Source organism: Nothobranchius furzeri, chromosome 6, assembly GCF_043380555.1.
Source record: "Nothobranchius furzeri strain GRZ-AD chromosome 6, NfurGRZ-RIMD1, whole genome shotgun sequence".
In the NCBI taxonomy this organism is placed as follows: Eukaryota; Metazoa; Chordata; class Actinopteri; order Cyprinodontiformes; family Nothobranchiidae; genus Nothobranchius; species Nothobranchius furzeri.
The window spans coordinates 56087283-56112228 of NC_091746.1; the positions used below are offsets into that span (position 1 = coordinate 56087283).

The window sequence follows — 24946 nt, forward strand, 5'->3', positions numbered from 1 at the left end:
CCACTGGCTTTCACAGAGAACTCCAGATGACCTGTCAAAGACCGACGTTTGGACTGTGCTGATTCACTCGGTTATTATTTAGGGATGTGCACTAAAGTTACACACACAAAAATAAAATAGAATTCTCATGAGGGGGTTTCCCTTGACAGCTATGTAAACTTTATGCAGTCGCACCATCAGTGATGCATGCGTGTGTGCGAGAAATTACAAGCTCAAGTCAGAACAAATCCCTAATTTCATGCATGTTTGCAGGACTAAATTGCACTGCTTGATTGGGGCACGAGGCAGAGGGTACGCTTGGATTTTAAATTCATAATCGCATTGAACCACAAAGGAGGAAAGTCAGACAGAAACAGGGACAGTGGAGAGTCACTTCATCATGAGTGACGATTTGTTGTGCTTCCAGAAGCAGCACTTTACTGTTTAAGTGGGGGAAAGAAGAGCTGACATCCTTACACCTGGAATGCTGGGTGCATTTCAGTCTGGATTATGATTTAAATAAAGAAATTATGAAATCTAGAGCAAGAACTACTTGAGTACCAGATTTTAGGCACTGTGGTGCTTTTTTTTCTTTCTTTTTTTATGTGCAGCAAGCATCATCATGGAGGGCAAACACAGGATAGAACCACAACAGTTCTTACCGAGTGTGAAGTAGGGAAGAGCTGTGTTGTCAAGATCATCCATTACAGAAATTCGCCCAGGTAGGTCTGTTCTAACGAATAACAAGAGTCGGGATTCACCCCCTCCTGCTGCTCCTCCTCCACCAGCACCACCTTCTCCTCCTCCTCCTCCAGCGGCAGCGGCGGCGGCGGCAGCGCTCCCTCCTCCGGCTACGTTCCCCGAGGCTCCGCCGGTGAAGCTGAACTCGTTCTCCCGGAGCACCGGCAGGGTAGAGACGGTGACGGTTTTCAACTCGCACGGGGTCTCCGCGTCGCTCTCTCTGTCCCGGTCCTCATCAGGCGACGTAGCTCCTTTGCTCGGCCGGAGTGTCATGGACCCTGTCAGGGAGAGAGCCACGAGAAGGACGCGGACGTGCCGCGCTGCTATCCCCGCCATCCCGCTCCTGGTGTGTGGTTCTCTCGCTTTGAGTGGGGCTCATAAGCTGTCCGTTCACTTATAGTACAGTCGCTGCAAAGGAGTCGCGTCCGTCCAGGAGGCGGCAGCACAGGTGTAGAGAGAATGTCATCTTTCATCCATGTCTGCGTGCACACAGAAATGCACACGCACCACTTATCTCAGGTTAGCACGTGCCGCTTCAGAGGATATCAACTGGAACTTTTCTCTTTCAGATATAAATCAGCGGAGTAATCCGCTTTCAAAGAACATTCGGGGTTAATATTTTTATTCGAGGTCTAAAATATATTTGCATTTCATTGAATTTTCATTTTAAAATATTTGTAAATGATTAAATAAATCTTTTTAACTCCACTCATTATTTCTTCTGCCCTTCCAAATGTCAAATTAAGTCTACAAATCCAATTAAACGTGTTAAGGGAGAGGATTAGGGACACTAAAAAAATTTCTGACTTTTTATTCTCAGAATCATGTGATACAGTCAGGATTCTGAGATTAAAGTCAGAATTATGGGATTAAAATCAGAATTCTGACCTTAATCCCAACATTCTGATTTTAATCCCAGAAGTCAGAATTCCGGCAATAAGATCAGAATTGTAAGATTAAAGTCAAAATTTTTAGTAAAATCATAATTATGGGATTAAAGTCCGAATTCTGACCTTAATCCCAAAATTCTGACTTTAAGTACAGAAGTCATAACTCTCTGATTGAAATCAGAATTGTGAGATTAATGTAATAATGTTTCTTTTCAGAGGCTCTTCCATAACTTGTAGTATAAATTTTAGATTATTTATAAGTATTTCAAAATAAAATTAAAAAGCATCAATTGAAATAAAAATGTACATAAAACATCAAAGACACCTACAAAAACGTTTTTGTTTGTTTTTATTTGAATACGCTTTAAGTTCCAATAAACATTTCCCCCTCTGATGACAGAAAATTAAAATATAGCAGCAGTTTTAAATCTTTATTTTCTTTTTTAATTTTAAAGCCAAAAAAAGTGATTTTCTCTGCAGGGGAGGTAAGGTGGTTTGTACACTATAAAACGATCTAAACAAATGTGGGTTTGATCAAACCTAAAATGGTTAACTCTTATTACCTCAGATTATTATTTTCTGGTATTGTTCAGCCTCGGCAACAACACAGCCTCAACCTACCCTTGATATTTTTAGTGTTTCCTTTTGGTCTGATTTGCTTAATGCTGTGTGTAATTTTCTGGATTGCCCTGTCTTTAGAACACACGACCATGCTTTCCTGGTATTACAGAATGCCCCCCCCCCCCCACACACACACACACACACACACACACACACACACGGCAGGTAAGAGAGAGGTGTTCTGCTTCACGGGGTGCGTTAGGTAAATCGTTCCTGGATGCCACTCCACGACACAACAGAATAAACATGCTTCAAGCTGTGGCTGGTTTTTACGTCCACTATACCACAAAGCTGTAACCACACGTTTGCAAGTTCATACATTAAACGTCCTTATTTACTAAAACTTCCATTTTCAAATTTAATCCCAGCTCTGTGATTTCCTTTCATTTTTTCTCCACTTTTGATGTCCTCTATTTATTTCTCAAACTTGCACAGCAGCTTTATTCATCAGCACACCAAATAAATCATGCAAAATCTCCTTACATGCTGTAAATGATTATTTATGGAAATGTATCATTTATCACTTTTCTCTTCTTAGGTTACTGCTTACACCTGCTTCGAATTGATATGAAGACGAGGCATATTCTCACTTTTTTTTGTCTCTGTTGGGGCTAACATATTCAAACACATTTTCTTTGTGTGCACTTTTCTTTGTGATTTGAGCACACCACCCCCCTGTCATGCAAACATTCAATCTCAAGGTCTATCAGAAATCCACAATGCCAGTCATGAGTAATGAGGTGAATGTTCACATGTTACTGGGTGAGCGGGAATATATTTTATCACTACAAAAGGCAGAGCAAGCCCTCAGTTCCTGGAATCTGTGCTGTCCATGCATGGACGTAATTTTCACTTTAGAAGTGGAGAGGACAGGGGGGGGGGGGGGTGTAGCTTTACAGTATGTTCTAATGGGAAACAGGCTTCAACACAAACGGTTGTTTTCTGCTTGGTCCTAGAGCTCAACCAGTGTCAGTTTAATATAGCGTAATATTGTTTTTGGATGGTAAAAAGTGCAGGGGTTAAAACTTGACTTTGGAAAAAAAAAAGGGGGGGGGGGCATGGTTCCCCTCCCCCAAATTACACTGTAAAAAAAAGTAGGTCCAACTTTAAAAATTGCTTCAGTCGGTAACAAGCTATTTAATTAAGTTTATCCAACTTAAATTATTAGTACAATTTTAATAATTTAGGTTGGATAAACTTAATTAAATAGCTTGTTACCAATTGAAGCAATTCAATTAGGTTGATTAAACTATTCTCTTTTTTCAGTGTACATCCAGGCGTCCTAGACCACAATTTTCATAGAAACAGGCAAACAATGTGTAAATCTGTGCTTTATCCTGCTTTTCCTCTGCTAACACAGCTCTACTGTCATCACAAATAGACAAGTGGCAATCAAGAGAAAAAGGCCCAAACAAAAAAGGCTGTGAGAAAAATTCTAGCTAAATTTATTGGATTACTCTAAAACTCAATCATGCAAGTTTTTGCAAAGCTGTAGACTTTTCAAAATGTCAGTTATTCAACTGCACACTCCTTAGTTCATGTCTGCTTTTTGCAGATGTAATGCTTCTGTTGGAGGTGGGTACGATGGTCAGCTCTTCCAAATCTGAGGAGATGGGTTTCAACTGGAAAAGTGGTAGAATTGTTCTTCATGGTTGGGAGGGGGCTGTCCAAAAGAGAAGTTCAAGAATCAAGGTGTTTTGTTTACACGTGCTGGTTTGATGGTGTGTGAGATGAACCAACAAATCTGAGTTTTGTCCACAATAGTGATGGTCTTACTCAAGTTTTTTATGGTAAAAAAGAAGTTTTGCGGAATGGAGAAGTATTTGATTTACTGGTTTGTCTATGTCCCGATTGCCATGAGATTTAAATTATGACCCCAAAAAATAATATCCCAATATTAGAGGCTAACATGAGCTTTTCTCCATGGTGTGGCCAGGCTCAGCCTTAGACATAAGGCGAGGAGCTCTGTTACCTAGATCAGTGGTTCCTAACCTGGAGTCCATACCATAGCAAGTTTATTTCTATAGCACATTTAATAGCAGCATGACAGCTGACCAAAGTGCTGAACAAAACTGGAAGATACAACAATTATAAAAACATTAAAAAAAACTGCACAAAAAAATTAAACAGTGAGATACAATGATAAAATCAGCATTCAAAAGCAAGAATAAAGTCATAAAAAGGGACTTCAAACGAGCTAGAGATGGGGTCTGCCTCACGGTGGCAACCTGGAGTCCATGACCCCCAAAGGGTCACCACAAGACTGCAGGTGGTCCCCACAATGCATCCCCATCTGTGCCAAGGTTGTGAGGTTACCAGGATTATACCCAAATATTACATTTATAAAATCACAACAACACACCCAATAGTATAATCTGTATGGGTTATAACTCCACATGAGTGTGTATTATTTCTGCTTAACCAATTTTAATATGTGTATTCAGGTGGGGAGTGGGGTTGGGGTCCTGGACTTGTCTTGGGAACAGGCAAGGGGGTCCTTAGGGAATAAAGGTTAGGAACCACTGGCCTAGAGAGACATTAGCATGAGGCATCTTCTCATTTTCACTGAAAGAAGAACATTGAGGTGATTCAGGCATCTGACTAGGATAGCTTCTGGTCATCGTCCTCTGGAAGGGATTTCCCTAGGTACACCTTGTAATCATCCAGAAGCAAGTGGAGAGTGTCATTTGGGAGAGAAAGGTCTGGGCTTCTCTGGTTGCATCTGTTCTACTTTGTCCTGAACTTTGATAAGTTGTGAAAAATGGATGGAAGGACAAATTGGTGGATGGATGGATTGGATGATTAATAAAGGCTTCAGCCACCCATTCACAGGAATAACTATTTGGTGCCGACTTTCTCTTTATGCAAAGTGATATTCAAGGCTGTTGACTTGCATCCCATAAATCCCAGTCTCGTTGGTAACAAGCCTACACTGATCAGCCATAACTGACATATTAATCGAGTACATCTTATTTCAACCCAATCTTGTGTTGTAGAAACATGCATCGTGTCACTCACATGAATGCAACGTTGACACTTGCCTTCTACTTAGAGCTTAATGAGCTGTTTATTTACCCAGACCCTAAACTGGTAAAAACCACATGGATCTAAATCCATTCTACAGAGACCATCAACTACCCACGAGACCCAGAGGATCTGTTGTTACTGCCAGGGGACCAGACACCCCAGATGTTCTGTATAATCTCCCTGGCCAGTCTAACATTTACAATTTTAATTAAGCCTGGTTTCTTTAGTGGAAAAGCAAATAACAGCAAAACCACAAGCTAAGTATTTTTCATTTGCATGATAAGTATACCTCCCCTTATGGTTACAGTGCTTTTTACTCTGATCTTGTTTTTTCCAACCTTCAGCTATCCTGCTTTCAAATGTGAGTTATCTACTTTTAACCCTCTCAGGCTCAAAATAAGTTTTGATAAAAGGACGAACAACTAAGTTCTTCAGGGGTACTTCTGAGTTAAAACATGCTCATGAAATACGTACGTGGAGTAACCAGGTAGGTAGGTTTTAACGTTGCTAATCTACAACACCTGCCTCCAGAGGGTTAATGTAGCTCATAAATCAGCCAATATCCTCTATTTAGGCTGCAGGCTAATATTGAGAAGTCCCGCATAATTCAGCAGTTTGTTTTCCATCACTTGTGATCTTTTTCCTGTACATTTCCTTCACTTGTCACTCAGCTGTGCTTCTGTCTCTTATGTAAAGTATTCTCTGTCAGCGTGTCTGTTAACAGTAACGGCACGTCTCCTGTGCTGTTGTGAAGTATTAAAGCATTCCTATGACATGCCTCAGTAACATTTTGAAACATCTTGCCATACCGTCTTGCTGTCACCATCCTCATCATGACTATGCAGCTTGGTTTGCTTGTGGTGTTATTAAAGCATCAATGTTTCTGGAAGTTGTCAATTATTCTCTCTGTAGCATTTTAATTTTGGTTCACTGATTTTGTTTTTCATTGTTAAACATAATAAATGTATTTTATTTGAGTGTTTTGTTGTTGAATTGCTGGTTTGATTAATTTATGCCTAAAATGTGCTGTTTTGGGTGAAAGCAGAATAATGTAAAGAGTGGCAAGAAATTCTCACAACTAAGCCTGTTTTCCTCCCCTAAGCAATGTGGAGACCTCATTAACTCAAGTGTTTTAGCTGTGCAAAAATAACCACCACAGCTACATTGTACTCTATTTGTTATCATTCTCCAGTAATCTGCTTTTGACATGTGAAAACCTGTATCAGCATTGCAGTTGTCACAACTTAAATCGCTGCCCGAGAGACAAGAACATGCATTTTTTCTGTATCTTATTTTTTCTCCTGACATCTTGTCAATCCCTTTATATTTTATTTTATTCTTCCAAATGCTCAAGAATAGATAAAGTTTCTACAGTGGGATAAGCAAAGACCCATTGACAAATGAGAGAAGGATCATGTGTATTTAATTCTGAAAACTGAGGCCATTTGTTTCTGTTTAAGTCAGCGTGAAGCCAACAGACACATCAAAGTCAATGCAAAATATAACCTCCATCTTTTAAAAAATGTCTTCTTATAAAATGTCACTCGTGCGCCCTTGTGCACAGCACAAACACTCAATTTAAATTTTTATATTGTGGTTCCCACAAAACACACACACACACACACATGTTGAAATGAAATGATCTTGATTTTGAAACACTATTACAGTTATTCATATTTTTTGTTTGTTTTTGTTGTTACAGTAATGAAAAAAAATCTTATCCCAGGATTTGTGGCAGATGTTTTTTTAGTCTTGTTTGTTTAGCCACTGACTCACAAAATACATACAAAGAAAGTTGCGACCCCAATTGCCACTTGACAAAGAATAATTTTTTTTTTTTATTAAACTGATTAATCCTGTGTTACAAAAACACAAAAAGCCCGGAATGCTAGTTTACTTATTTGACCCTGTATCATTATCATTCACTATCATGTAGTATAGTTAAATTTATGGCAACATTTGTATGCCATCATTTTAAAATTGAATGTTTAAGTTTTTTTATTTATTTAACAGACACATTTATTTATCCATCCATCCATCCATTTCCTGAACCCGCTTTGTCCATGTAGGGTCGCGGGTGGGGGTGTGGGGGGGTGGGGGGGGGGGTGTGCTGGTGCCTATCTCCAGCGGTCAATGGGCAATCAGGCGGGGTACACCCTGGACAGAGAGCCAGTCCATCGCAGCGCAACAACTTTTATTTAAAGCAACAAATTCTAGATATAGCAATGCAGTGAATTAACATCACCTGCATGCTTTAGAAAACCTTTGGTGTTTCATTACCTTTAAGTTTCTATAACAAATCAGCAAAACAAGCTTGCTTTAAACATTAACATAGTCACATAACTCACCCCTCCCGTCAGCTATTGCCTCTATGCCACGCCCCCCTTATTTGGGAATATATTAAAGAAGAATAAACACCTGTCAGAACACATAAAAAAACTAAACACTAGTCCATTTTCTACATCCAACCATTTTTGTTTTCCTGCAACTATGTTTTTATTTTTGGGACTCTGGTAGTTTGTCATAAAGTTGAAGTGATTGCAGCCAGCTATTTCTCCTTCTCTGGTATTATCGAGAGGAGAACCTCTCACACCTGTGTTAATGTGAGAGAATCACTCCAACCATTTTTTTGGATAAATTTTTTTTTAATGTCCACAAAATTTTATATCTAAACTATGTTAGGACATTGTTAAAAGTCATTGTTACTATTGCCTGGGGGCTGGTGTTCCACAACATAGCTAGTTAGTTTCTGCTGTACTTTGCCCTCTTCAGTGCATCTATGGACAGCTCCCGCTCCTGCTGCCTTCAGATTCAGGACCCTGGACAGTGGCACACCAAGAAAGTGGCTCAGTGGTAGCCTGGCAAGCCAGACTAACTAAATATATTATTTAGTCTGTCAATGCTCCATTGACAGCTCTCGGTCTTGCGGCAGGTTCTACCGATGTATTTCAAATGATCTCCGCATGCTACTGGACAACGAACAGCGTGAAGTACTCAGTGCAACAGACGTCGGTAAATGATGCGGTCTGCTGTTCAAAAAGGCGGAAATACATCCTTTTCTCTTTTTTTCTAAATTAAGGACTTAAATACATCTATCTACTGTTTCTGATTGTAATGAAGCCCAAGTCCAAATAATCCAAAACTGATGTAAAAGTCTTTTCAAATGAGCTGTTCAAATCTTGCTCCACTCTGTTGCATCATCCCACCCACCAGATGAATAGAGGCCTGATTAGCCCACAAAGCGGATAAAGTAATGTGACTGGACCACAAAGCATATAGAGCATTGTGATTGGCCCACCATTGTGGACCAATCACAGCATTCTATGGGTTTGAAACCTCCATAGAGGGTTGTGATTGACCAGCCAAAATGCTGCTAGGTGCTGCTGAGGTTCCAAAGGAGCATTCCTAGACCAAGCTTTGCAAGGCAAGAGTTTGGTCCAGTTCACTAGGATAGCTCAGCAGTACAGCTTAAATGAATTCTCTTGATGGCAGCTAAGCAGTGGCACTCCTTAAAAGCCAAGATTGCCAGATCTGTGCTGGTATCCCTCGATCACAATGACCTTGTGTGTCCTTAGGGACTAGTTTTGTGGATTTGTTTTGTGGATTTTTTTTTGGTGATACAGTCTTAGAGCTTAGATGTTTTGTCAGCACCTTGGGCTTCCTGACAGGGTTGCGGAAGGAGCTTTATAAATAAAGCTTTGATTTGATTTGATTGATTTAGTTAGAATAAAAAAAAGAACTAGTTAGAATAAGCTGTTGCTTTTATGAAGTTTTCATTGAGCTTTCAAGAGTTTAGATTGTCTGACAGCCTTTAGGTAGTTAAAGAAAATAGCTTAGTGCTTTTATTTTTTTTTGGTAATACAGTCTTAGAGCTTAGAAGTTTTGTTTGGTTAATGGTTCTTTGTTTTGGGAAAATCCTTTAGTGTAAGAAGATCACTTCAGTTTTAAAGTTCCCCTGATTGTTTGGTTAACTGGATTTGGTGGTGCGTTGCTCCACTCTTTTAATTCATCTTTAGATTGACAGCAGTGCCTCTTTAAGGAAAGATCTCTGAAGATAATAATATCCATTTGTCTTTTAATGCCAGCTCTCACACGCCTCTTTATGTCACTCACTCCTTCACCCCTAGACCAACCAGGGTTGTAACAGGCTTGAAAAATAATTGTTTTCAGCTAGTTTGTTTTGTGGATTTGCTATTGTAGCTTTAAGTGGGGTCTCGGCCCTGTCTTTTAGAACCACTGATCTACAGCACCTTTAAAATCATCAAACCTTGTTTCCCCTCCTCACATCTTGACCGTAAGCCTAAGCCCCAACACTAACCATAACGCCTTTAAAAATAACAAAACTCATTTTGCATTGACATCTAAAGGTTAGATATAATTAAAGGTGTGTACAGTCATTAAACATCTTTAACGTATTAAGCTCTTTATGCTCTCCTCAACCCATTACAACCTGGCTGTATAACATGGTAAAAGTCAGAAACCATATTTCACTGTGAAGGTAATTTGGATGATGCTATGCTTCTTTTACACCCCAAATAAGTTTCCCCCGGCTATTTCCTGTCTCACTGATGATCTCCTGCATCAGAGGTGGACTGACCCTCTGTGAGTTCTGTAAAATCCCAGAATGGCCATTGAGCTGTAGGGCCTGCTCCAGGCCGCTGTCGCTACATGTTCCATGTCATGCGTGTGCTCCCCCACATGTCACTTAGTATTTGGTGTTAAAAAAAACATCATGACTTGGCTACGAATGGTTTCTGCATGCTCAAAACCAATTTTAAGTTATACCATGTAATATGGAGCCCACTGCAGTTCTTAGGATGCACCTGACAACAAAAAGACCCTGCAATGACCACATATGTTCAAACAGACCTATCTTAAATGTTTTAATGAGATGTTCATTTTGAATAAAAGTGAACATTTATGAACAATTAACATCTGTACTGTAGTGCCTGGCCCTTTTCTCTGGTTATGATGAGCAGTTTTAGAGAAAGAGTTTCATTTTAATCAGAGAGATGAACTGACAACTATTCACATTGGGGCCAATTACAATTTGGCTCTTAATCATGCTGAATTTCAAAATTTTCACAGCTTTCAGATGTATTATTTTACCATTGTGCTCTCACAAAAGTTATACTGTTTACAACCATTTGCAACCAACTTTTGCATTTGACGTTTAAATGTATGTTTTTCTGTTTTGATGTGTGTTGCTGCCCTCTTGGCCATGTCTCCCTTGCAAATGACAAATAGAACTTTTACCTGGATAAATAAAATAAATAAACAAAATAAAAAAAATAGAATTCTGATCAAAAGTGATGCAGATCATTCACTAATTGCTGTTGCAACTTAATAATTATACGTAAAAAACCTGTCAAAATTTTACAGCAATTTAATTCAGTTCAGTCCTGTTTGTTTATACACTACATTATATAGTGCCTAATCACAGCAACAGTCATTCCAAGGAACTATAGAAAGTGTAGTTGAAGTTCATTATGAGTTTATTATGCCAATTCTTACAGCAATTTCATATTCTTAGCAAGCATGAGAGTGGAGATAAACTCCCCTTTAACAGGAAGAAACCTCCAACAGAACCTGAGTCAGTATGAGCAGCCTTCTGCTGTGACTCACTGGGACATTTAAGATTATTTTATTTTATTTATTTTATTTTTTGCTTAATTGCCAGTAATCATCTCTGTGACTTACTTTGGCCACATCAATCTGGTCAGACCTAGTTTCTGTTTCTCTAAACTGAAGCTGTTCAAAAGGCCCAACCATAACAGATAAGAAGTGTCCATAATTTATCTACAGAGATCGGTGGAGTCTCACTTAACCCACACCTCCTGTTAAAAAAATGCACCTTAAGGAGGCGTAGCCAAGAGAGTGGCACTGTGGCAGTGATTGTCAACCCCCCCCCCGCCAACCCCACCCCACCACCCACCTCCTCCACACACTCTCTCAAAGTTTCTCAGTCAGAAAAATTTGTCGTTAACAAGTGTGTGCACACAAACAAACACAAACACTGCAGACTCACCGCTCATGCGAACAGAGAAACTGCAGCAGACTGGAGGGTTTTCTCTCTACCCAGTTCAACAGAAGAGAGGGAGGATGACTTTTTTTAAGGTAAAAAGTTAAGTAAATTTAAACTAAACCGTCAAATACTAATAAGTAATTATCCAGTTGAAAACCCCTTAATGCAAATTGACCCAAAACAAGGAAGTGTGCAACCTGGGTACACCCCATGATTAAACTGCTTACTTCTGTGAGTGTAGGCATACAAAGTCTAAATTCTGCATGCTGGTGATAAATCTTTATTTTAAAGAGCTAAGTTCTGTCTAAGTCCCTGCCAGCCTGACAAAAAATAGCATCATGCAATTTCCTCCTTTCGTTTTTGTGTTCATGTGACATTTCAGTTAGTCTGTCATAATGATTTCCTGATAGAAAACTTGACTACGAAGATTAGCCTAAAGGGCAGCACTGACAAGCTTTGCAGCCCTGCTTGTAAAAGTGCTGACACTGTGGAGAGGTCTTGTGTGGGCCCACAGAGGCATACGCCATAGTTTCGCAGACATGACCTCTTCTGTTGATAGATTCCATCGACTGCTGTCTGTTTTTAATGGGCAAACAGTAACAGGGCATCAGCCAGAAATGATTGATGTTGATGTGCAAGTGAGGTGGCGGATAGCTGCAAGTAGCACCTTAAACAAGGGTCTGGAAAGGCAAACTGCATTGTTATTAGCTGATGGAAAGCTTTTAAACGGTCTGCGGTTGGTTATTTGAGATTTATTGCTTAGGAAATTGCTTCGACCTGAATGCCGCGGCAGCGTCTTACTCTCTCAAAATTGAATTTGACAGACAACAACCTACTGTCCACTGCACGTAGACGGAGATGGTTAAACAGATTTTGGTGGAATAATGAGCAAAGAACCTGACCTTTTCTGTCCTCGATCCCATCAGCACGTCTGGTAGGCTGTTGTCTGATGACAGTAAATGTGCTCCACAGTGTTTCCTGGGGTGAAGTGTTAATAATACACCCCGTGTTAAAAGCCAGAGCCCAAACCAAGCTCCAGACGGCCCAAGAGTAACATAATTGATGAGATAATTCGATTTAGCAAAAAGGAAAATGTGACTTTCTGCTTTCTTATCCATTTTTAGGAAATATGGCAAAATTATAAATATATGGCTCCTTTTATGGTTCTAAAACCCCCCCTCCCCCCAAGGTACTTCACAGCACAATCAGTCATTTTCCCATTCACACACACACACAATCACACGCTGGTGGTGATGAGCTACAGTGTAGCCACAGCTGCCCTGGGGCGCACTGATGGAAGCAAGACTGTTGAACACTGGCACCACCAGTCCCTTGGACCACCACCACCAGGCAAGGCATGTTAAGTGTCTTGCCAAAGGACACAGCAGCAGCATTATCTGGTGAGAGCCAGCATTGTACCTACAACCTTCTGATTACTGGAAAACCTGCGTTACCTCCTGAGATACTGCTGCCTACCAAAATATCAACAGTACATAATTTGAAACAATCTAAATATTTTAGCAGATCAGTGAAAAAGCCAGCTCTGGATATAAACATCAGGTCTGTAAAAGTGCATAATGCTAACGGTTTAATGAGCTGGGCATTTGTTGCAAGCTGCTTGAATAAGGTTCAAATCCCAGAGCTGCCACAGGAATAGTACGGATGCTGTGAGTGTGGGATAACATTTCCTCTAATGTGGGTGGGACTTGGCAATCAGCATGCACTCTGTGATTATGTACATAAATATAATATAAGTAATCATGACTGAACTCAACCTTCAACTTCTCATTAGTGGTGCAGCCTTAAAAAAGTCTGCCATTTGTTAATGCATATTAATCGCAGCACCCCGGTAGATGTTTGACACAAATGCACAAATGTCAAGTTCATGCTGGTAAGATGAAATGTCAAGGCAGGTTCACCAAAGTCATTAGGAATCATCTTTCGTGCACCGTGGTGATCTGCAAGACCCTTTGAGCTCCTAAAGAAACCAAAAAATTTGAAAATTTAGGAAAATCCACAGGGTGGCAGTGCAGGAAAAGACAGAAAATCATAAATAAGATGATTTTATCTTCCTAGAGTAAATGAATCTACTTAATGTCATGTATAATCAGCTGATAATTGTTAAAACATTCTAAACCAGCTATCGTTTTCAAGTTTTATTGTGAGATGTAAAGATTTGTTTAAATCATTCAGTCTTGACATCCTCTGCATCAGGTGATTTGAGTGTTAAATGCTGGGAGCTCTACTGACACTGCCTTTCTTTGCTATCTTTTGCTAATTGATTAGCTTAAGTTTACTGAAGACTGCCCCAGTTATGCAGGTGTAAACAGCAAGCCCCTCAATTAGTAACTGGGTTACCCCTGGAGGACAAACACGCAACCACACACCAGCAAAGCGCACATAATCACACGGCAAATATTATCTAGCAAATTGGTTTAGCGGATGCTGGGTGTACATTCCAGTAAACGCGTACAGCGAGGTACTGATAAGTCCTCTTAGTTCAAGGCGCAAAAACTTCTAATCTGCTAAACTAATTTGTCATGTGATGTAACACACGTGGGGGTTAGAGCACATCCAATCTCACGGCTTCCATTCAGCATGAGTACATGTGCTGGGATTTAATCATCAGTGTTTCAGTTTAATCTGCAGATTTCCCCCTCTTCCTGTTTGAACCACTCTGGAACAGTTAGCTGGGGTTTCCTAGCAGCAGCGTCAGCAATTTGTTCACCCCCCCACCCCCCAAAAAGCTTTATTGTTTTTGTCCTCCATAGAGGACATGCAAATTTGCTATTTACCCTGCAATAACGCACAAGATGTCTCATTTGCTGCAGCACTTAGTGAGGTTTGACTTTTTCCAGGAGGAAGAAAGGCTGAAACGTTCATCCCAGAGATGGTTCAAATTCATTTTTAGAACTTATTTTATTGTAAATTTGCCACCTAGACAGCATGAATAGGGTTAGGGTTAGACATACATAGACATACTTAAATTGACTCAACTCGACTCAAACTTTATTTATTTGGCACTTTATAGACACAAACATGCCTCCAAAGTGCTTCACAGACACAGGTAATAACACAACACATCTACTGTAAATCAATAAAACAATACAAGCACTACACAGAAAACCATAAAAAATGAGAACAAAAAATAGCAGCACTATCAGTCACCACATAGAGTTGAAAGCCAATTCATAAAAATGGGTCTTCAGCTTAGATTTAAAAACGGCTTCAGAAGAAGACTGCTGAATACAAAGTGGAAGCTCATTCCAGAATTTTGAAGCTGCCACTGAAAAAGTTTTGTCCCCCCGCATCTTCAGCCGTGACCTGGTGACCATGAGCAAGGACAGATCCTCCAAACAGAGTGCACAAAAGGTAACAAACAACTGCAGCATGTCTGCCAGATATGCTGGAGTCAGACCATTCAGAACTTTAAAACGAATCCTAAAAGAGACAGGTACCCACTGTAGAGCTGACAATATTGGTGTAGCATGTTCAAACTTTCGTCTGCCTTCCAAAAAACTCCTGGCAGCATTCTGGTCAAGCTGCAGATGAGCTAAGTCACTCAGACTCACCCCAAAAAGGACAGATATCCTTAGCCAAGTGTTTTAGATGATAGAAAGAAGATGCCACAACCCCAATTATGTGGCCCCCAAGACAAAAGGCATTGTCAATCTTCACAAGCATAACAATGGAATCCTTTATGTACCACAGTCCACCAAGGAGGTATCAGTATGACGACTGAGACCAAAAAGCACTGCTTCTGCCTTCCATTCATTAATGCACAGGAATTTATTCGCATCCATGCTTTGACTTCACCCAGGCAATCTAAACCTTTTGAGATTGCTCGACCGCCAGACTTATCCAAAGGCCAATACAGTCATCAGCATACAGGTGAAAAGTGATTCCATGCTTCCGTTGGGTATCACCTAAAGGCATAATGTACACACAAAACAGCACGGGTCCCAGTATTGAACCCTGTGGAACACCCCAGGGGAGATGGGAGAAATCAAAAGAGAAACCACCCATTCATTGAATGAAAAGGAGCAGATGGAATTTTTTTTAACTATAATCTGCCCCACTCACACCATTAGTTAAATAATAACAAATCAAATGTGTTTAACCAATAAGATTTCCTAAAAGACAGCTGCTAACCAACATGTCAATGATTTAAAAACATACTTCTTTTAAGGTTTTTCTAACATCTGCAGTTTATTACAATTCTAACAGGAATAATCAACATTATTGCTTATATTTTCTTATAGTGTTTAACAGTATTTTTAAACACTGGGAATGATTTAGGTTCTTTCATATCTGACTCCGGATTGTTCCATAACCCGACTCCATACACAGAAACACATCGTTCCAACACTGTGGTCCCAAATCTTGGTTTAATAAATGTCTAATATTCTTTTAAATAATAACAACTTAGTCTTATCTTGTTTTACTATTTGGGCTGCAGTAGCTCAGGATGTATAGCGGGTTGTCCAGTACTTGGAGGGTTGTAGGATCGACAGTGCCGGCGCTCCGCACACCATGCACAGCGTGTAGGGCACCACGCCGGGGGGGGGGGGGGGGGGGGGGGGCACCAAACGCAACCTTATGAAAAAACAATATATATATGATAAAGACAGATTTCAATTAGAAGATGTGCAAAGCAAGTTAACAGCATGTTTACAGAAATAAAACAATACAAAAAGGGAAGGAGATGGATCGTGTCGCACCGGTTCGACAATGCAAATTCAAGCCGTTTATTTCTTGGTAATGATTTCATTCAACAGTTATTGTTAACCCTCCCACTGTCTTTGTGGGTGACCCCACGAGGAAAGTTGACCATTGCGCAGGATTGATGGTTTATCCCTTAAGTTCCATGTGGCAGGGATGAGGTGGTGCTCACTCCTCACCCCTGCCACATGGACCCAAGGGATAAACCATCAACCCTGCTCAATGGTCAGCTTTCCTCATGGGGTTACAGCCATTAGGACAGAGGGAGGGTTAAAGTGTTTTTGGATCTAGGCATGATCTTGTAATTGGTATTCCATCTACCAATTCCAATGAAGATAGCTAAAGACCACTCCAGGTTTACATTCTCTGGTCCTTCTTGCTTATTATAGATAAGCTGTATGTTGCAACTGCTTCCTGTTGTCATTCAAGACCATGTTCTACCTAATTGGCATGGCTGTGGCTTTTTGACAGGGTCCAAAAGTTTTAAAATATTATGTCTGGATGACCCGGCACCATGGTCAAACCCTCCTCCATTATGCACACAGTGTGCTGGCAGGTCAGCTGTCACCCCTGTTTACCATCTACATCTTGGCCCACCGGCTGATCCGTCCATTAGTCTTGTCTGTGATGGACCGGGTAGGTGGGATTCCCAGCAAGGTCAGAAGAATGGCCCTGCGCTCATTACTCTGGCCTCGCTCCCTGCTATTACTTTCAGCTTTCTCTCCTGTTCGCTCAATCTGTCACCAGCATTAGGAGCAGCGCACTATATTTGTCACCTATCACGCGTGCTTTATTACAGCATTTAAGCTTTATTACACTCCACTGCAGAAAGTTGCTCAGGGAAGAGAAGTTAAATCTTATTTTGGATTTACAACCTCATGCTGTCTTTGTTTCATGATCTGCCTTTTCAGTTAAAAGCTGAAGTTGGTTTCTTAAGTTTAAAGTGATTCCAGCTGCTAATCTAATGCAACATGCATACGCTTTCATACAAATTGTAAAATTTCTTGTATTTTTACCAATGGGGGACTAACACAGTAGTGAGATGGTTTTATGTCCCTCGTTTTTCATAGAAAAATTGTATAATTTTTCTTAGACATCACATGAAAAACAGATTTTAAGTTACCCTATTGTGTCCAGATTGGCTCACATAAGTAGACCTCTTCATCTGGTCTAGAGTCCATGCTTTGAAAATGGTTTCAGATGGGTGAAAACAAAATTAGTAAAGGTGCAGATATCATCAGAAAACAACTGGATTAGACTCATTAACAAATACCCTGTTCAAGGCTCTCGGCTTATCGAAGTTACCCACGACCTAAATCTCCAGGAGTGGACATGACCCTCTCACTCTGCAGCTGCTGTAAAATCATGCCCTCCAACTAATTGGATGGACACAAAACACAATTAGAACCTGAGAAAATAAACTGTGTTTTTCCATTTTTGATTTGTATGCTTTTGAACATATTTATCTTCCTGGATTGAAGACCAGTAGAGTCACTTAAATTATGGGTCAAATCAAACACCTGACTTGCTTGTGGCTTGCACTTTGGCCACACACTTATATCACCTCTGTATGAATACATCATGAGGATTTACAAAGACTATAAATGAATTGTAGGGATAAACACACCACCATGGCTGGAAGAAACGGTCATGTGGTCCGAAGGATACACAAAGCTGCTTGCAGACAGGACCCATTTTGTTCTGGACATAAAATGTTACATACCTGTGTTGGCTAAATATGTCAACATGACTTTTGCATTCAAAAAGAACAGATTTGATATTGTTATTCTAAAGACACACTACCTTGCTGACGTATGCATTCGGCTGTTTAGTTTAATATGGATAAATGGAAAGGGTCTGTGAGAAAGAGCTTTAGTGCAGTCAGTCAGCATTTATTCTCAGCACTGAAAATTAAATTTTATTTTCCATTTCACATCCTCTGGAAATGTCATCAATGTGAGTGAAGAGGGAAAAAATAATGTTGCAAAAGCATTATCTTGACTATTGCAGCTTTTATTTTTTATTTTTATTTTTTTTGTAAAAGTGCCAGACAGAGTGTGCCAATAACAAGAAAAAGAAAAAGGTAGACATATGTAAACATAACAGCAACACCATCATTGCTGGCCGATCCATAAGATATGTGGCTTTGGGTTAAGGTTAGTGGCGTGGACAGAAGCATCAATCATAAAATGGAATGTTAACTGGAAATCTGGAACTAATTAATTAACCAAGGCTGAATGGAAGGAAATGAGGAACCATTTGTCCTTCATCAGAATAAATAATCCTATGGGATTAGGTGGGTACCATTGAAATATGTAAAGAACAGGAAATCAGTCAAGGCAAACTTTAAATAAATGGAATAATATTAAAAAAAACATATGCTTTAACTCTTTTATGCCATGCACCCATTTAAAATAAATACCCCTTTAACAGGATCGGAAGTATCTTCTTCTTCTACTACTGCACAAAAAAAGGGAAATTTTTTTAGAGTTTCAGTCTTTGGCAAAGTGTCTCCTGTCTTCTGTTACTGAAAAATGAACCAGGATCCCATTTGTGCATCCTGTTTTGAGTCTGTGTAATAGAACGGTGGAACAAAGTCCACCACACACAATGGTAGTGGTTTGATTTATTTACTTTGGTAAACAGCCTGCACTTGGACAGCACCTCTCTGAGTCACAGGACTCAAAGTGCTTTACATTACAGTCATTCACCCATTCACATACTGATGGTGATCATTATGCCCGCGTCTCCCTTGGGAACATAGGCTCCACTGGTCCCCCGACCAACACCAGCAGGGAAGGAGGTTAAGTGTCTTGCCCAAGGACACAACGACTGACTCAGGTGGAGCTTGTATTCAAGCTGACAACCCGCTGGTCACAGGGCCAACTCCTGACCCCGGAGTCATTGATGACAGGTCAACATTTGCCACAAATGAGTGTTTGAACAGGCTACAGCAAAGTGGTTGATTCGCATGAGTTCCAAAGTCAACATTTGAGGTTTACTTTTAATTTTAGGTTAGCAAAATATCTAAATTGTTTAGGGGCGGGGCTTACACCCGTACTGGAATCAGCCCCTTTGCAGACAGGCTTTCATCTGTTCTGGCTTGAACGTCAGTGATCTGGTTTGATAATTAACACTGTTAATTATCTCATACAGTCCTGCCTGCTTCTCTTTGATGGAAAATAGAAAAATGATGCAATTATAATGAAACAATAAAAGTTCTGTATATCCATCATTGTTGCCTCATCCAGGGTCGGGTTGTGGGGGCAGCAGCTTAAGCAGAGAGGGCAAGATTTCCTCCCCCAAGAAGAAGAAGAAGAAGAAGAAGAAGAAGATCTTTTCTATAGTGCCTCTCAAGATAAAAATCATGAGGCGCTTCACAAAAACAAAAAATGCAAAATATAAAAAAAGAATTTAGAAAATGATTAAAAATACAATAAATACACAATAAGTTGTAAAAAAATTAAATCTGTGTTCCAGCTGCATGTAATTAACGTACAGCTGAGGTGTTTTACGTTGCAGACTCGACCATCACACAGCAGCTTTTCATCACAATGAGAGCAATCGATAAGGAGCCGGTTACCTGCAGTCACACGCGTTACATCTGTGGGCTTCAAATTGCAATCTTCTGTGAAGTCTATCCAAGGTGAAATGGGTATAATTCACTGAAACATTAGTAATGTCATGGCTGAATCAGTGTGAATGAAAAGCTGTTCCCTCATGCAACCAACAGGGGGCAATGTTGGCCTGTCATTAAACTGACCTTCTCGCTGAGAGACTCCAGTGCAGAAAATATATCTGGAGAATGGTGAGGCAGGTTGACAAAAGAAGAAAATACAGACAAAACAAATGAATAAACCCACCAGAGGTGATAAGTCTCCAGCAAAGCCAAATGACTTCAGGCAGCTCCATTTTAAGCGCTAAATCAGATTTTATGCTGAAATTGTTCAATAATTAGGGAATACAGTGAGGCCGTCGTAAATGTCAGAGCAGATATATCAGCACAAGCTATCAGACCCTGGTACAGCACCGCCAAATGCTGTGCACGTCATTCCAGGGAGCAAGTTACCTTGAACTCAGTGTTGAAATCCCATACACCAAAAATCTGTTTACTGGAGGGGAACAGCGCGCTCCTCTTAATCGTGCATGTATGTTTTGCTGATGTGGACGTGCAAAACCAGATTTAGATAACGGGAGGAGTTGCATTAGACGAATCATGCTCAGACTGAATGAATTTTGTCCTGCATTTCTTCCCTCTTTAACCAAATGTTCTCCTAAGAGACGCACAGCTGCATAAGAAAGCCTACTGAAGCTGAAGGTGAAGGATGCACACAAAAACAGCTAATTTTGTGATTGTGCAACAATGACACCTCCTTATCTTATGAAAGTGGAGACACCATGAATTAAACATGAGGCCATAATTTTTTTTATAGCCTCCACAACACCTTGTACAGTACATGGAGAGAATAGCTAACAATCAAAGAGTCAAGAGATGGGCTCAGTAGGGAGCGACCGTCTTTTGAAGTTTTGTCTCTCTGTATTCTGCGCTTCTCTATGAGGGAATGGGAGAATATTAGACCATTTCATGTTTGTCCCCCACTTTCTTTTGTGTTCTGTATTTTGTAAGGGGTGATTTGCACATCAATAAAAGCTTACTGAACATACAGAACAATATGGTTGTACTCATTTAAAGCCCGCTCCTGCATGATTGCGATTAAGCTTCACTCATACGTGTCTGATTGATATCTGAGTCTCCTCTGGGGTAGATTTGGACTGTGGAACATCAAAATAGGCTTTGTGAAATTTTTGTCATTTTTCTTCTTCTGAAATATAAAAGACAATTTCAAGTTTTAGGACCTGATTAGGGTTTTTCTCTCTAACTGAAATGTGTATTTTCCGTTTCACAGCTAATGCTACAAGACGAGACTTCTGCTATTAAAGGTCACAAATCATGTTCCGTCCTTTTGGGAGGGGTACTAAAAGTCAAATAAAGGTCTGTGATCTGTAGGAGGCAGTTTACTGGTTTTTAAATGTGATCTACCACCAGTGCGGGGGAGCTTGAAGTCATCTGATAGGGGGAGCTCAACAGGTAGCAGAAATCTCATATGAGCATGAACTGATGAATTGACACTTGGCTGAGACCAGATGAAAGACAGGGTCTCAATTGGGAATACAATCCTATGAATGGATCTAAAGATCACAGGACAGAAAATACTTTTTCTGACCGAAAAGAAGTGAAAGATCAATATGGCATGGTTTGAATCAATAACACTCTTGGTTGGAGATTGTGTCAGAGTGTAGTCTTCAGGAATACAAAAATGGGTGAGTCTGTGGTTCAGGTTGCAGAGAGTGCTTTCAGAGAGGGCAGGTAGAAGAAACAACATGGGCTAACACCTCAGAGACATTCGCCACGGGTCATGGTAACGAGGATTTTGTGGATGGAATTTGTGAAGTGCAACAGAGTTTCAGACAAGGACAGTGAATGTACCTTTTGCATCAGTGTAGGTCAAGATTTTGTTCATCACAGAAGAGAAGTGAAAGAAATTTGGCCCAAAATGTACACACACACACACACACACCTACACACACACACACACACACACACACACACACACACACACACATATATATATATATATATATATATATGTGTGTGTGTGTGTATGTATGTATGTATAAAATGAAAAAAAAAATAAAACTGAGATATCTGTAGGACGGCAAATTTAGAGTTTATTTCAAGATCCTGGTTCTGGTCTTTAGGTCTTTACATGGACAAGCACCGTCACTGGTGATTTTCTCTGTCCCTACACCCCCAGCAAGTCCCTGAGGTCCAGTGAGCAAAGCCTACTGGTTGTGCTGGTTATTTTTTTAAGGAAGCCATTTGATTCGGTATGTTCTGACCCACACAGGAGCAACAATAGCCATGCCCCTGGATTAAAGCAACAGTCCCCATCTGTCCCCATCTCTGCCAGTCTTCAAGAGTCGCCTAAAAACCCACCTCCTCCGCTTGGCGTTTCCTGAACATGTTTGATTTTGGCCCTCCTTTATGTTGATTTTATCTCACAGTTTTCACTGGTTCACTTTTTTCCCTGTTTTACACATTTGTCTTCTACTAGAATGTTTCACCTTTTTTGTAATTTGTAATCTGTAATTTGAGTCCCCGCCCGGGCTGAAAATAATTTGCTTTTATTTTCTGATTTATTCACTATATTTAACTTTGTACTGTACCATGTTCAGCGCCTTGGGCTTCCTGACAGGGTTGCGGAAGGCGCTTTATAAATAAAGCTTTGATTTGATTTGATTGATTTGAGTTAAAATGATCAAATCAATGCAAGTCCAGCCTAAAATCTGTTCACTGTTTCATACTTTTGTGTCCTCCACCTGTTACTAACAGTTGCAGCACAGTCAGGAACAAGTCAGACTATTGAGGTGATTCACTTGTTACAGCAGCACCAACACTTACAAGAATCATTTGAAGTAAAATAATAACAAAGGTACATGCATATACACACAGTTTACTGCTATTTTTCTAACTTCCTGCAGCAGCTTGTTGTGGGGCAGTGTTAACACCAACTTATAAGTTATTTTCATCTATTTCTGTCCTCCTCTAACAGTAAGTTTCCTAGCATCTTTACTTATGTAGAAATATGATGCTTTTTGTTGCTGCTTGTATGAAGAGGGTTAAATTGAAGGTCAACTCTGATTGGTTAACAGCAACGCGACTATACCACTGACTCTGTTTGCTCTGCAACATTCATATTTTATCTACTCAAATAACACAAGCCTGAAGAAGATTCTGTGGTGAAGTCGCTAATGCTAACAGTTAGCTTCTACTAGTCGAGATATTCTCTGATGTTTCCTGGATGCTAAACAAACAACAGCCTTCCCCGTCTTAAGTCAAGATGGGTGAATCCATGAATGTTAGACAGTGTGATGTAGATGTCAGGATTTTAATATCACAGTTTCACCAATTTTCTATCAGAAGCTAATGCTGGAGATAGAAGTAGGAGACTATTTTCATGTTCAGCCTGCATGAAAAACTCAGAGTGATTATAATCAGAAAAAAAAAAGATTTTGAAATTTGGTTTTATAGTAAAGTTGACTTTAAAGTTTCAATAACTTTCAGACATGGACCAAGCAGGTCTTATGCTACTGCTACTTCAAAAAACTGTGCCTCTTTAAATGACTTAAGACTGCATGTGTCATTGCATTTTGGTCCATCATTATTATATTACAAACCAGATATCTGCCTTAATCAAATTATTTTCAAGAAATTTTGCTTTTACACGATTATAATTTACAACTTTTGGATTTTGTGGATGGATTGCCAGAAACCACCGATTAAAATTACCTGAAAAAATGATGGTAATTTTTGTGCCATCTCACTATTTAACCCTCTGGAGACAGGCGTTGCAGATTTGCAACAGTTAAAACCTACCTACCTGGTTACTCCACATACGTATTTCAGGAGCATTTTTTAACTCTGAAGTACCCCTGAAGGACTTAGTTGTTCGTCCTTTTATCAAAACTTATTTTGAGCCGGAGAGGGTTTAAACACCCATTAAGTATAAGCAAGAGTTGCATTGAGCACTGCTCTGCCAGCGTTGTGTGGTATTATGCTAAATCTCCTTTTTTTAACCTTTATCTAATCAGAACAAAAAAAAACTGATTGAGAACAATTTTTTAATTTACACCTGTGGCCTGGCAACACCTCTACCCTAGGGCAGCTGTGGCTACAATGTAGCTCATCACCATCAGTGTGTGAATGTTTCACTGTAGTCCATTATCATATAATTCAAGTGTGACACTAGGTAAATGCTAAACCTACACAAGATAAACAAAAGAAAAGCTGATGGCACAATCCTTTTCTTTGACTTGCAAACTAAGCCATGTTAGATTTCTAAGCCACGATCCATTAATCGAGGACTGCCATTGACTTTAGTGAGGCTGTTCTGTGTAAAAGTGAAGAGACAGTGAAACAACAGAATGCTGATGGCGCTGTTCTCACCAGGTGTCCACAGGCTCTGCATCATCCTAATAGCTCAAAGGTAAATTCTAAAGCTCCTCTTGAGAAGTTCGAAGACAGCGTGGCCTTCTATTATTAGGCCTGACCTCCCTCGCTTTTGCAGAGACTATGATTATGCAGCAGAGCAGGTATTTCTTTGAAAGATTTACCTCACAAGACAAAACAGTGGGGATAATTCAGCCCATGGCGGTGTAGTGTCAGCTGTTTATTGTCAGCAGTCAACCATCCTGCTGTCCTTGCTGTTTAGAGGGTGAAACGCTGATGTTTGTTCCTTCCTGCGCCTTAGAAGCTTAGGATTTAGCTGTAAGACTCTGCAACTCCAACACAATTATTGCATTTTCTCTATTCGCTACAGGAAACTGTTAATTATGTTGTAAATTTAGTATTAGATATTTCTTTTTTACATTCTCATTTTTTATGCACAAACAGGAATTGTCTGTGATGTTCTGTCAGAGTAATATCATTGCAAGAACAGCATTTCATGCAAGACACAGATGTTTATTCATTTAAACACACATTTGAATCACATGGCATGGATCCAGAGCAGTGTCAGACAATAACATCTTGGGTCTCTGTCAAAAAAAGCTTGATGAATTAACCTCACTGCACCAGGAACCATCAGTCTATTTAGCAATGATGGAGAGCAAAAGGCAGAGAGAAAAGTGTGTGTGTGAGTGTGTGTGTGTGTGTGTGTGTGTGTGTGTGTGTGTGCGTGTGTGTGTGTGTGTGTGTGTGTGTGTGCACGTTTGGTGCGGGGGTGTATAGCTGCAAGAGTGACTATATCTTATGAGCAAGTGTCTGACAGTGAAAAACACAGAATCAGAGAACAAGTCCTCACTCTGCCAGCAGTTATTGATCCAGGTTCAACAGGCCATCCGAAGAGCCATTGATCTGAACCGCATCTCCTCTCATTAG

General features: G+C 40.1%; 1 protein-coding gene across 2 annotated transcripts in view; it reads right to left on the bottom strand.

Moving 5' to 3' along the window:
* The window catches only part of LOC107374609 (astrotactin-2), a 548261-nt gene extending 546921 nt beyond the window's left edge, over positions 1-1340 (bottom strand). For both annotated transcript variants that reach the window (XM_070552342.1, XM_054744913.2), the window contains exon 1: positions 642-1340. In XM_070552342.1, the coding sequence (XP_070408443.1) occupies positions 642-1056 (415 nt within the window). In that variant the 5' untranslated portion in view covers positions 1057-1340. The remainder of the gene's footprint in view (positions 1-641) is intronic.
* Between the last annotated feature and the right edge of the window lie 23606 nt (positions 1341-24946).